At 43.6% G+C, this 15,026-nt stretch overlaps 1 protein-coding gene across 1 annotated transcript; it reads left to right on the top strand.

The window, feature by feature from the left end:
• Positions 1-6,197: 6,197 nt before the first annotated feature.
• Positions 6,198-10,020, top strand: LOC147956640 (E3 ubiquitin-protein ligase RING1-like). Its single transcript, XM_087537893.1, has 2 exons — positions 6,198-7,372; positions 9,494-10,020. Exon 1 carries the CDS (start codon positions 6,333-6,335, stop codon positions 7,332-7,334), a length of 1,002 nt encoding a protein of 333 aa, XP_087394019.1. The 5' UTR covers positions 6,198-6,332; the 3' UTR covers positions 7,335-7,372; positions 9,494-10,020.
• Positions 10,021-15,026: the final 5,006 nt, after the last annotated feature.

Genomic DNA, 15,026 nt, shown 5'->3' with positions numbered 1-15,026 from the left:
ATGTAGTGAGGAAATATATCATATATCCTATCACGCCGCACAGGCTGCAGTTACTCAACAGAAAACCCGATTTATCCGGTGTCAGAGGAGTAAAAAGTCGGTTTTACTTCTCTAATATGCATCTAACCGATCAAAAAAATAGTTAGTGCAGGAAAAATGCGCCTCTCCCTCCCCTACATATTTTCGGCTGCTACAGCTCGGAGTAAAAGCCTAGCCTCTCCCTCGACTCGCCCCCTCCCCACGGCATTTCATATTCGGCGGCGTGCCTCCCGGCGACTGCTCGCCGGCCTCACTGCTACCACGTTAATATATAGGGTTTAGGGTTTAACGGGAACATCAAGAACAAAAGATGCAGTAACCCGACTTACGAAACGCTCTTATATAGAACTGGAAATATCAAAGAGAAGTGTATCTTTTTGAATATTGGGAGCAATATTTGAAACATTTAACCTGATGAAAATAAATGAAGAACAATTAGCATTAATTTGTACCGGCTGCTTTGCAAAAATAATTCGTTAATATATAGAAGATAGTGGCAAAAAATGAGATGATTTTAAGAAAAAGAATGCTACCGATGTGCATGGAGAACCCAATGGCAGGAGTGAAAACGACTGATATATTAAGCTAAACTATCAGTCTGGTTTTCAGAATACTCATATATTGACAGACACTCAAGCAGACCAGACATACATTTTTAATATATATATATATATATATATATATATATATATATATATATATATATATATATATATAGCTTCCAGGAATAATGACTTGCCTCTCTGGAGAATTAATTAGCCTGCATGATATCTAAAGGGCAAAACGCATAAGAGCTCCGATCATTCCCTTTGCTTCTTAAGAACAACTTATTTGAAATGAAGCACCATGGTGCATATGCCTTGTTGAAATGGATCAAAAAAATGGTGTATATTACAACCTGAAAAGAGGGTATCAAATTTACTCTACAATAAATTGACCTGTAAACTCGGTTATACCATATATGTTTTTGCAGATGGGTAGCAAAACGTATGAAATTTAGAACCTGAACACGGTTTGCATAGTTGAGCACTTTTGAGGTTAAAAAATTAAAATAAATTGACCTTTTGGGGCTGCTATCAAAAGGTAATATAGAAGATGAAAACAACCCAGTTCCATTATCAGCACTTATTCCAAAATAATTAGACTTGGTAGCAAGATCCTCCTGCTTGGCCCTATTGTCACTCAAACTTGGATGACAAATTCGAACATGGAAAGAAGTTAATATTCCTGCTAGTCACAGGCTGCATCAATGTCGTTCCAAACAATTGCTAATTGTCAGAGTTAATCAAGGATAAATATACTACTCACCATCATCACTTCCCTTCTTGCTGTTACCATATAAGGAATCATATAGTATCACCAAACAGTTGTGCATGAAGAAACAAATCCATCAGTTTCAAGCCATAAACGGCTAGCCCCTGCTTAAATTCTCACATACTGATCATCAGCGAACGGCGAGGCAGCAATCCTATCCATCAGCAGGCTAGGCAACATTGAGTGGCTGGTCAGGGCGATGAGAAGAAGCTGGATGTGCACAAGGCGTAGGCAGGGCGGACGACGAAGTGAGCAATGGGATGCTATGGGAGGAGGGCGGCAGTGGACGCTCGAGTCTTGCATAAAGGGGAGCGACACGCGTAGATAATGGAGAGGAAGGAGAGTCTAACCTATCCACAACCTTCTGGCCACGTAAAGCCCACATACCCAGAAAATACTAAACGCACCCATAATTCGTGCATGCTAGTTAAGAAAATTTTGACAGCATAACTAAAACCACAACGCGAATCTACACAGTGAGATCCCAAAATAATCCACGCGTCGGTAGGGTGCACACATTTTACGTCGCCATCGACCAAGTGGCGAATCGTCAAAGCAAAAACACGACGGGATATAGATGCCTGGTGATTGAGAAGCAATAGTAGTATCTCTTTTTCTTGTAGTAGATGAAGATGATGCAAGTGTGAGGAAACTGCCTTGCGTACTAGACTAGAGAAAAGAGCATTCTGGATCCTTGACGAGTCCACGCGGGCCCCACTGTCAGCCGCCCCAGTCGTCGCCCTCGGTATAAAATCAATCGAATCGAAATTCGGCTGAAAGAAAGAAAAATCGCCCCCAAATCGCTTCCGTTACGAATTCCCCCAAATCCATCCCCCCGTCGGATCGATCGCCACCGCCGCCATGTCATCGTCGGCCGCTCCCCCGCAGCAGCAGCAGGAGCTCCTCGACGATGAGGACCCACCAAACCCTTCTTCCCCCTTCTTCCCCTTGTCCAGCTTCCTCGACCTCCGCAACCCCAGCGACCTCGCCGGGGTGCTCGGCCCGCCACCCCCCTCCGCGCCCCGTGCCTCTGCCCCCGCCAACAACCAGGAATATTAGTTTCTCTCGCTCACTGTGGGACCATGCCTCTTACCTTGATCCTCCATAGTGATGTATGGATGGAGCCAGCATGAATGAGTTGGCTGTCCATACAATTAGAGCATGTACTTTTGGTTGTCGATACCGTTGTTACAACTTTTAGTGTTAAACACCACTTTTTTTTGCATAGTACGTAGAGAGACTTCTCTTCATAAATTCCTTCCAAAGAGACTAAATGATTCGAAACCTACACTCGACCTTTCTTTACTTTTCTCGAAACAGGCCTCTTAGAGTTTTAGCGAGATCTTGTCTAAATAGTATTGACTTAAGTGGTTTTTAGTTTATGAGACGACGCAACTTGCAGTTTTGATACACCTCTCTATAGCCCATGAACCTCGTGTGAGCTAGGGTTTTCTCACCACACCCCCTATAAACAACTTGATATCTTCAACATATATCCCTTCCTCCACCAGCCATGCACCCAATTTGCCTTTAGCCGCTAATTATCTTCGTCACCCTTCCTTGCCACTAGCACGGGTCCACTGCTTCTCATGCACTTTCATTTGTCTATCATGAGAATAAGGAATTTCACCGACACATGAAGCCTTAACGACGATGTGGTGTGAGTAGCACGACAAGCGCGAGGAAGGCGGATTAATGTGAGTCACCCTCTCTCGCCACGTGACCAGCAGGGCTCTAAGTTGCAAGCGTCAGATTTAGGCAACGATGTGTGGACGGAGCGAGCACAGGTTGGTTGAATTTGGCGCAAGCCCTCCGGCCATGGCCATGGGCAATCTAAGATGGGTGGCCCCCGGGACAAACTGTGATCCAGGGTTTCCTCCTGATTGTTTGCGGCTTGATTGGCATGCATGTTGTTGTTGGGCACATAACCATAAATGATAAAAACCCTTTCTATTATTGATTATTGAGTTGTTTATTTGTGATGAACGCAATGTGTGTTGTCCAATTTAAGGGCCCACACGATACAGAAGCACCTCCACGCGACGAGTGCAATGAAGGCAAGTATGAGCTCCCTGGCTTGTGACGTGACCGGTAACGCTCTTCCTTGGATGCGCAAAGTTCGATAGGCATTGATTTATGGACGGAGCAAGCACATGTTGGTTGTGGGTACAACCAAATCATGCATTTACGAGTGTTGTCAACTAGCTTTTTACCCCAACTATGGGAAGAAAGGACGGGAGATAACAATGAACTGATATTCAAAATACCTTCAAAGTCGACTGCATTGTATCTCTGTATAGTATCTTCTAAAATACCTATAAAATTCCTTCGAACAAAGAGGCCCTTGGTTTTACTTTGCATGCCTTCCTAAAAAAAACTTTGAGATGCAGTGGGCACGCTACACACGTTGGTATGACTACGAGCCCTCTAGTCATGGAAGTTTATGCAGTCCAAGAGGGCGCCTTCTTGGCCTGAGAGATCGACCTCAATTGTGTTTGTGGTCAAGACTCAATAGTGATACCCATGAAGTGGTCAATATTTGGACATCTTCAAAGTGACAGTCGATCGCTTGTATCGGAAATCTGGCGGAGATAGATGAACATAGAGGGGGGTTGTTAGTTTTCAAATTTCACACACATAGGACAAGAGGCCGATGAAACTTCTCACTGCCGTCCTAAGAAGGTTAGTGAGACTAGGATAAGGTGACTTTGGACCATTTCATCCTAGGCGCCTCTCACATTTGATACACTTTCTATAGCCTGCGGATCGCTTGTGAGCGGGGTTTTTTTCACCGCACCCTAACAATTTGATATCATCAACATGTACCCATCCGTTCTCACCCGTGCATCCGATTTTACCTTTACCCACTAGTTATCCTTATCATTCCATTTGCTTCTCGTGAGCACATGTAGAATGCCACTGACCATGAACCCTTAATCCAATTGTGGCTTGATCAACAAGGCAACCCCAAATTGGTTAAACTACAACTAAGACACTGAGTCTGCTTGCTCATCACATGAATAACAATGCGAGAAAAAAAGGAAGATGTCTAACACATTAATAACTTCATCACTTCCTCGGTGCCGAATTTTGTATGACCGATCTTGGGCAGCTTCATCACTTCCTCGGTGTCGCTGTCTCCCGCTCGTCTTCAGGCCTCTTTCTGTCCCAGCGGCAATACGCTCTTAACATCCTTTCCAAGGCCGGCATGCTCGAGTGTCATCCCACGCGCACTCCCGCTGAAACTGGTTCCAAACTCTCCGCGTCCGGTGATCCATACCCTGATCCTACCCTCTATCGCAGCCTCGCAGGAGCCTTACAATACATGACCCTCACCCGCCCTGAGATCGCCTACTCCGTGCAACAAGCCTGCCTGTACATGCATGATCCCCGCATCCCTCACTTTAACCACATCAAGCGCCTCCTCCGTTACCTCAAAGGCACCCTCGATCACGGTCTTCTCTTCAACACCTCCTCTCCCACTTCTCTTACAACCTACTCTGATGCAGACTGGGCAGGTTGCCCCGATACTCGACGATCTACTTCCGGTACTGTGTTTTTTTGGGTGATAATTTGATTTCTTGGTCGTCAAAACGACAGCTAACCGTCTCCAGGTCCTCCGCGGAAGCCGAGTACCACTCGGTAGCTCATGCTGTTGCTGAGACAGTTTGGCTTCGCCAGCTGCTTGGTGAACTTCATCGACCCATCCAGAGGGCCACTGTCGTGTACCGTGACAACATTTCTGCTGTATACATGTCCTGTAATCCGGTCCAGCATCGTAGAACTAAGCATATCGAGATTGACATACACTTTGTACGCGAGAAAGTAGCATTAGGTGAGGTGAGGGTTCTTCATGTTCCCACCAGCGCGCAGTTCGCCGATATCTTCACCAAGGGGCTTCCACCCGCAACCTTCACCGGCATCCGTTTCAGTCTCAACGTCGTCGAGCTCGCCGCTGACACTGCGGGGGGGGGGGGGGGTGTTAGGTGATGGTCTAGGTCAGGCAACGGACCAGGTCAACACAGGAGTCCTCGCAGGAGCGTCCCACGCTCCTGCCCACGATCGCCACGATCGCATGATCGCTTACGACGCCTGCTATATGTATCCCCCCATGTACTCTCTGTAATGCAATGAAAATTAGATCACAACAGTTTTACAATATTTCATACAGATAGGACGAGAGGCCAATGAAACTTGTCATTGCTGTCCTAAAGAAGGCTAGTGAGACTAGTATAAGGTGACTTTGGACCATTTCATCCTAGGATCTCACATTTGATACACTTTCTATAGCTTGCGGATCGCTTGTGAGCTAGGTTTTTTTTTCAACCACAGCCCTAGAACAACTAGATATCGTCACCATATATCCCTTCCTCATGAGGCGTGCACTCAATTTTGCCTTTACCCGCAAGTTATCTTTGTCACCTGCCTCACCACTACCATGAGCACACGTTGGTTGAATTCGGCGCAAGCCCTCTGGGCATGGGCAATCTAAGATGGCCGGGCCCCGCCCCGGGACAAACTATGATCCAGGGTTTCCTCCCGATTGCTTGCGACCTGATTTTTTGTATATAATGTTGCTGTTGGGCGATGAATGAATTTCTCTGATGGATGTTGAGATATACTATTTTTTAGCAAATAAATAAATGAAAATCCATTATCCCCTTTTAATAAAGAAGAAGAAGAAAAAAGTGTTGTTGGGTGAGGAAACTGCCTTGCCTAGAGGAGAGGAGAGGAGAGGAGAGGAGAGACGGCAGACGAGTCCACGCGGGCCCCACTGTCAGCCCAACACCTTCCTTCCCAGTCGTCGCTCTACCCTAGATATAAAATCAGTCAGTCGAAATTCGGCCGAAAGAAAAATCGAAATCGAAAACCCCAACCCAAATCAATCGCTTCCGTTACGAAATTCCCCCCAAATCCATCCCCTCCCCACCCCCGTCGGATCCATCGCCGCCGCCGCCGCCGCCGCCGCCGCCGCCGCCATGTCGTCGTCGGCGCCGCTCCCGCAGCAGCGCTACTTCTGCCACCAGTGCGACCGCGCCGTCGCCATCGCCGCCCCCGCCTCCCGCGACGACGAGGTCTTCTGCCCGCTCTGCGCCGGGGGGTTCGTCGAGGAGCTCCTCGACGACGAGGACCCCCCAAACCCTAGCCCCCAAATCCACCCCTTCTTCCCCCTCGCCAGCTTCCTCGACCTCCGCAACCCCAGCGACCTCGCCGGGGTCCTCGGCCCGCCATCCCCCTCCGCGCCCCGCGCCGCCTCCACCAACAACCAGTTCGACGTCACCGACTTCCTCCACGGCCACCTCGGCGGCCTCCTCTCGGGCGGCGCCACCATCCAGATCGTCCTCGAGGGCTCCTCCTTCCCCGGCGGATTCGCCTCCTTCCAAGGGGGCCCCGTCCCCGGCGGGGTCAGCCTCGGCGACTACTTCATGGGATCCGGCCTCGAGCAGCTCATCCAGCAGCTCGCCGAGAACGACCCCAGCCGCTACGGCACCCCGCCCGCCGCCAAGGCCGCCGTCGCCGCCCTGCCCGACGTCGCCGTCTCTGCCGACATGATGGCCGCCGACGGGGGCGCCCAGTGCGCCGTCTGTATGGACGACTTCCTCCTCGGCGCCGCCGCCAAGCAGCTCCCCTGCAACCACGTCTTCCACAAGGACTGCATCCTGCCCTGGCTCGACCTCCACAGCTCCTGCCCTGTCTGCCGCCACGAGCTGCCCACCGATGACCCTGACTATGAGAACCACCAGCGCCAGGCCGCTGCCCCTGCTGCTGCTGCTGCGGCGGCGGCGGCACCTGCGTCTCCTGGTGGTGGCAGCCCTTCGCCTAGGGTCATGGAGAGGAGGTTCAGGATCTCCCTGCCCTGGCCTCTCAGGGCCGCTTTTGGCGCGCAGCAGGCGGAGAGCAGCGACCAGGACGCTGCTGGCTCTGCTGACTACAACGACGATCCAGATGCGAGCGGTCGCTCGTATGATGATCTCGACTGAAGCGCTTGCAAGGAAGAGGGGAACAGGGGGATAAGGAGGTATAACCTTTCGCCTTGCATTTGTTACCGCTTTCACATATTTATTTCATTATAACGGTTGCTTGCGTGAGTCGATTGCCCCCAGGTTGACATAGAACATACATTTTATGGCTTTCCATTATTATTACCAAATACTCCAATATCTTGATTTAGATTTTATTATTTACTTTATCTATCTTGCAATGGCATGATGAGACTAGTTGCACACTAGGAAAACTTTCTGTTAATTAAGTCCTCAGTCTGCAGTTGATGTTTTGGTCTATTTGTATGGGTTGGCCGATGCCACGTGCAACGTAGCTAGTTGTATGGTTAATCTTTTCTATGAGCCATGCTAGTTAGACCATAGGAAAAATGCTCTATTAATGAAGTGTTCACCTTCCAGTTCAGGTTTTCATTTATTTGTCTGGGTTGGCCGATGCCACGTGTAAAAGTAAAACGGTTAGAGAGTGGCGGTTTTAGTTCACCAGATATAACCTTTCACATCGCAATTGTTACCGCCTTTACATACTTTTCATTATTATTATGGTTGCTTGCGTAAGACGATTACCACCACACGTTCCGCCTGGTAGACCGAAAACATACCTTGTACAGCTTTCTGTTATTACCAAATACTCCAGTATCTTGATTTTGATTTTAGTAATATCTACTTTATCTATCTTCAATGCAATAATAAGTTAATAGACTGGTGATTCTCGATGGGAGGTGTAGGAAAATGCTCTGTTAATTAAGCGCTCAGCCTCCAGTTTAGGTTTTCATTTATTTGTTTTGGTTGCCTGATGCCACGTCTAGAAGTAGAATGGCGGTTTTAGTTCACCCCTGTATGGTTTTCCATTGCTACCCAATAGTATAAATGGTCAATATCTCAATTTAGATGTTAGCATTTACCTTATTTTATTATGATGAGCTGGACAGTGTTAAATGTCAACGCGGCTCTGACGGTGATTTTTTCCCCTATGATCCATGCTAGTTTCACTGTTGGAAAATTCTTCTATTAAGCATTCAGCCGGTAGTTAAGGTTTTCATTTGTTTGTCTGGCTTTAGCCAATGCACGTGTATAAGTAAAACGGCTAGTTGTATGGTCATGTCATGTTTATCTAGACTAGATAGATGTTAGAGGAGCGAATAGGAGCAAAACTTCAGTATCAGTACCAATTCATTTGCTGATCAAGATGTTTGATTGTTTTCCTCTTGTTGATTGTTTGGTCAAAGCTGTTCAGGTAGACAGAGCTGTATAGGCTTGTTGAAAATATAAGCGCTGGGCTCAAGGAGCACAGTGGCAGCTTTCAGTAATTACAGACTTACACTGCATCTAGGATAGTTGTACGGGATGCCATATATTTCCTACTGTGTTTGACTATTGTTTTAGCTTTGATGTAAAAACAAGAAAACTATGAAGCGGTTTTATTTGGTCTTGCGACGTGATAAGGTTTTCATATCCTGGACACAGAGAAGTGTCATCTATGCATTTAGTAGGAGTTGGATAATATCTCTTGTGGAATAAGAAGTGTGGGAGTTATTAGAGGGGTGATGATGTGTTATAGTTGAATGATAGTGCCTGGAGATGCATATATGTTCATAGTATACACTTTGCCGTGTTGTGTCCTAGCTTGATTAATTCTCTTGTCAATTTCTTTAGTCCGTTCCCTTGCTAGGGCCAGGCTGTTTGGAATTTGTGATGGTGAAAGTCTAGCTTATAGTATGTAAATCCTGTTGTGCCTTTTTGGTAGGCACCCAAAGTAGGCAGGTATATGAGTATGAAAGTTGCAAACTTAACTAATTAAGTGTTGTAATGTATTTTCCATGCTGTGATGGAGGCCTTTGTTTTAACACTGCGCTTTGCCACCTGTTGTTTGTCTGGTGCATATTGCCCCTCCTATATTTGCATTCATTTTCCCTGCTGCTGTGATGGAGTCGTTATAATTTGAGATGTAGTAGGCCTGTAACTCCCTAAAACAAGTATGAAGCGCTTTGCCATGTGTTGTTTGTTTATATATTGACGATGGCGCACATTGGGTTGCAACATTAATTTATATATCTGTGCATTGCATCCCAAAACACTAGTAATTGATGAAACTGAAGTGAAGCTGACTGGTTGTTTGCTGTTGTGATATTATGTATCAGGGGCAAACGGACTGGCTGGAAGGAGTCTGAATGCAAGGAAGAGAAGACAAGAAGAAGAAGAAGACTTGTGTTGTTGTTGTTGATCTGAATTGGAAGCTTTTTTTGGTGATGAAGAGTGGCGCCGCCCGTCGATTGATCTCCGTTGCCTCGTCCCCCCTCCCCTCTTTGCCTGTCATGGTTGTAGAAAGAGAGAAAAAAAAAGTAGAGATGATATTCTTTTGTTGCCTGGTCTGGTCTGGTCTGGTTGGTGGGTTGACTTGACTGAATATATACCTTCTTGTGGGAAGGAAGGAAGAAGCTCCCTCCTTCCTAACTTCCTTGTCTGTGTTATTAGTAGAATTGTGTGTCTGTGTCGTCGATCGATCTTCCTTTCTCTCTTGTGGGATGGGAAGAAAGAAAGAAAGAAAGAAGAAAGGGAACCCTAGCGATGCGATCCGACCCGATCCTCCTATATATACATAATGTGTTATACATGAACCGGTGGAGTATGTTTAAATGGATGGATGGTGTCTGGAAATGATGCAACACTAGTAGTATTTTGTTGCTTTGTTTTCCCTCCCTAGCTAGGGATTTGTGACCTGCAGGTTAGATGTGCACCCAGGAACGGATGATGCTTCGTTGTGAGTGTGCACGTTGGCACTGAACAACATTTTGGCCTCTTTGATGGATTGATGATTGATTCAGAAAAAAAAACCCTGCAGGATAGGATTTTTTGTAAGTAATTCATGAGAATTTTTCATGATATGATCATCTAAAAAGTAGCATTGTAATGACCCATTACAATACTAGGAGTACTTCATTGCTCATCCATATAAACAGAGGATTCCAGGAAACTCAACACCTGCAAGCTGCTTAATCTTTGTGCTTAATCTTATCTCATATGCATTGCAGAACGTAAAACTTTATAATTTGCAGATCAGCATGACTGATAACATCCGCGTATTGTTCAACACAATAAAAATGCGCTTACCATATATATCAGAAAAACCAGCAACGTCTGCATGGCGTGTTTACATACATACAAGTTTTTTTTTAATCTTGACATAAGCCTAGGTACCTTATTACTTTTCCATTAAAAAAAGTAGCTTATATTACCTTTTTTTAGGGATGGTAGCTTTTATTACATACATAAAATTTTTTAGGAGTCGAACCCTGGTATGTAAGAAAGCGCCACTGGGAAATTACTTAACAAAAGCATGATTAACGGACTTAACAAATACATCGATACTAGAAAGCACAAAAATTAATTCTTCGAGGCCCGCATTGCAATCAAAGAACAAATAGTCCCAATAAGCACATGTTGGTCCAGCGGCCCTTCTTGCCCCAGTATCGACATGTATCCCAGTAACCGTTGTGTATTAAGAAAATGGTTATCATTTATTCGATAATTTCTTGTCATGTACCAAAAATTGGTTAAGTGTATCTAAAAACTATCATTGTGTATTTTTATAAAAATTGCATGAACATTTTGAGCTACATGCGACAATTTTTTAATAGTTTTCAAATATATGATGAACAAATTTCAATACATGATGATTTGTTTTAAATAGTTTGTGAACATTTTTATATTTTTTAAAATACAGGATGTACATTTTTTGCAACACGCATGAACCATTTTTAAAATACAAGATGAATAACTACTTTCAAATACATGAAAAATATTTTTACATGCAAGTCATTTTTTATTGAAGTAGTAAAATATTTTTCTAATAAATATATTATTTAGTACAATTATAAAATTAAATAAAAACGAAAGCCTAAAACCTAAAACTTGAGGGACGTTTGAGCGACGTGAGGAGTTATAGCAGCGCCCCGGGACGTCCCCGCACGGTTTGCACAGGCCCATTGCGGGCCGGGCGCCCATTTTGTTTTTCGTTATTTCTGTTTTCTTTTTTTTCTTTTTAAAAATGTTCAGGAATTCAAACGAGTTCCTAATTTCAAAATGGTTCATAAATTTTGAGAAGTTTTTGTTGATCCAAAAAAACTTCGCTGATTCAAAATTGTTCCTAATTCAAAAAACAAATCATGGATTTCAAAATATGTGTGCCGATCCGAAAATTGATTGTCAATTCGAAAAAATGATCATGAATCCAAAAAAGGTCATGAATTTCGAAAAATGTTTGTCCATTCAAAAAAATGATCGTGAATTTCAAAAAAAAATACTCGCTCCGATCCTAATTATTTGACACAACCTCTATATAGCATTGTATAGAGGCTTGTCAATTAATTTGGATCGGAGGGAGTAGTGAATTCAAACTATGTTCGTGAAGTCCAAAAATATGTCCCTAGGTTTCATAAAATTTCATCAATTCAAAAACAATTCACAGATCTAAAAAGCAATGTTCACAAATTTCAAAAAATGCTCACCAATTCAAAAAAACTGTCCATGAATTTCAAAAAATATTCATGAATTCAAAATATCTTCGAGAATTTCAAAAAGTTCCAGACTCCAAAAAATATTCTCAGATTTCAAAAAATGTTCACAAAATTTAATAAATGTTCTCAGATTTCAAAAAATGTTCACAAAATTGAACAAATGTTCTTGGAATTTTTTAAAAAATGTTCATGAATTTTAAAAAGAAATATAGAGAAAAGAAAAAACTGGAGAAAGCCACTAGTAAAAACACAAAATAGGAAAAAAAATTGGTCTATAATGTTATGTTTTCACTTTTCTATTATGAGAAAATAACCGTGGTGGCATTGTCACTGCGAGAGGCGCATTTTGACTTTGCAGCCCTATTCGGCCCTTTCCAATCTTGCAATGCCACACCTGGGACTACCATCTCTCAGGCTAGAGATAATTCCTTACCATATCACATATAATTGATACAAATTCCTCACCAAATCTTGATACCAGAAAATAACGATGATGACGACGACCACGATGATGAAAGAAGAAGAAGAATTATCTTGGCATGTCCTACCGTTATCCTTGCAAAGTCTTCTTTGCGCTTATACGATTTAGGCGTTAGTTTTGGCTTTTGGTTGTGTGTTATGCTTACAAAATGAGTCTGACTTACCTTTTTTTAACAAGGAAAGGCGCCCACAACGCCAAAATTTCATTTAGCTCAATGATAGTGTACGACGTGTGGTACAAAACCCTGTAGATTGAGGTTAGAAAGACGAGAGATTACAGGGCATGACATGTTCCTATGAGCTGAACCAAAGCAACTAAAGACAGCTTCCGATGCACAAGTGAGAATCTGATGAGCAACATTATGCGCAATCTCATTAATCTCCCTAGATATGTGGTAGACCCGCGCATGAAGATCGCTCGTTGTTCTGAAGAAATTAGCAAGGGTAGTTATGATAGTCCACAGAATACAATCATCTGAAATACTTCTGGTCACAGCCGCCTTCGCGAAAGATAGGCAGTCAGTGAGAAAGGTTGGTTGATCCACCTGCAAAATATGAGCCTTTTTGGCTGCAAGAAGAAGAGCAAGGGCTTCAGCTTGAAGAGGAGATTGTGTGATCACAACAGAGGCTTGAATCTGCACTTGAACGTCCTTTTGACCCTGCAAAAAGTTTAGAAAACCCCCAATGCCCGTGGCTGGTGTACCGTGCACTAAACCAGGAATTTTTAATCATTTGTAGGAGGTGTCAGAGTATATTTTAGCTCTTATGACAATTAAATCACTCCTAAGGGTGCAACCTTGAAGCGGCATCACATTTTTGGTCCGTTGAATGTGATTTTGATCATTAACATGAGCAAGATCAGAAGAGTTTACCAATGAAATGTTTGGATCAAGCAAGGCAGCAGCAAAAATATGATGAACTTGATGAGAAGAGAGCATTTTCTGGCAAAAAGATAATCATTTCTCGATTTCTGTATGCACCACATAAAATTGAAAATAGTGGGCATGGTTGCATATTAAGAAAGCCATGAATAATACTTTGCATAGAAAGATGATTCTAGGCTAAGATATCAGTTTTAATGTACCAAGGATGGCCAAACCAAGTTGCTCTAGCAAAGTCACACAGAAAAAAGAGGGCATTTCATTTTCATTTTGATCACATCGACAACATTGTTTTGAAATGTCGATTGAAAAACGAGCAGTTCTCAAACCTGTGGGAAGAGCTATATGTTAACTTCTTTTATAGTAATTATGTAGTATTAATTAAAATTGTTGTATTATCTTGCCGTCTAGTTCGGATGTTGTTGTTTGGGAAGTTAGAATGCACTTCCGTGACAGAGACAACTTGGAGAGATGATCTGCATTTCAGACATCACATATTACAATTTGGTAGCACTAATAGAGATAGAGGGATATGGCTGATTCTACTGATTACATTTACTTTGTGAGGGATCTTGGTGTGGGTATTGCAGGATTGGAAGAAATTTGTGATGATGAGAAGGTTGATGAGATGCTTGACCATATTGCTAATAAGGATCAGAATGTAGTGAACTTGACAGTGATTAGGGGCATTGATCAAAGACCTGCATATTTTAATTCAGGCTATGTGTATGAGGAGCAGGTTCCTTTGAGTCAATTAGGAGAGAAACATGTGTATGAAGTCAATCCGTCTGGTGTTCTCTTCAGATCACCAGAAAAATCCAATAAACAAAAGCAGTCAGAGCCAGTGCAGTTCTTCTCCACACAGCAGAGCACAAACTTAGATGCTGCTATGGATCACGATGAGCTGGAGACACTAATGGAGCTAAAGAGGAGAACAAAGATTGCCAAATTTTGAAAACATAAGAAGGCAGCTAATCACGTTCAAATGGTTAAGAAAAAACTACCAGTTCTTTTAACTGAAGATGATTATGATCCGGATGCATATGAAGACTTTCTTCAGAGGCTTAATGAGATGAGGAGGCAGAGAGAGGACCCACTCGTTCATTTTGAAGGAGACACTGATGTGGATGAAGTGTATGGGGAAGATGAGGAAGAGGAGCAGGTTGAGGAAGAGGAATAGGAGCAGGTTGAGCATGAGCAAGAGGATCAGGTGGAGCATGAGGAGCAACAACATGAGCCACCAAATAAGAACAAATCTAGAAAAGGGCCAACCAAGAGGTCACATTCTAGCTTGGAGCAAAGATTTGAGGATGTGTGGATACCATGATCTGATGAGGAGATAGGTGTAGGTGAGTTGAAGAAGGAATATGATGATGGAGCTGAGGAAGAACATTTTGTTCTTCCCATTGTAAGGAAGAGTAGAGCATATAAATGTTTGCCAAGGAAGTGGTACAGTGATGACAGAGAGAACCCATAGGAGCAGTTTTATAGAAAGCTTTGTTTCCTCAATGTGTACCAATTTAGGAGAGCGCTTCAGACATTTCACATAGGTCAGAACATGAACTATGAGTTCCACTGAAACTACAATGACAACATCATAGTTGTGTGCACTAATGTAAAATGCTCTTTCGACATTGCAGCTTCTGTTATCGCAAATGAGAGTAATTTTTGCATAAGAAAGGCTACTTTTCTGCACACATGCCCAACAGTAGCAGAGAATACCAAGGTCGCAAGAAAATGGGTGGCACACCAGTGTAAGGCCATGACGAGAACTGATACTAGCACACTAAATCACC

Source organism: Triticum urartu, chromosome 7A (genome assembly GCF_056163025.1).
Source record: "Triticum urartu cultivar PI428250 chromosome 7A, HENAU_Tu73, whole genome shotgun sequence".
Taxonomy (NCBI): domain Eukaryota; kingdom Viridiplantae; phylum Streptophyta; class Magnoliopsida; order Poales; family Poaceae; genus Triticum; species Triticum urartu.
This window is presented reverse-complemented; position numbering and strand designations above follow the sequence as displayed.

Excerpts from the sequence above, each read along its gene's own strand:
- LOC147956640 (XM_087537893.1), top strand. The coding sequence starts at position 6,333 with ATGTCGTCGTCGGCGCCGCTCCCGCAGCAGCGCTACTTCTGCCACCAG.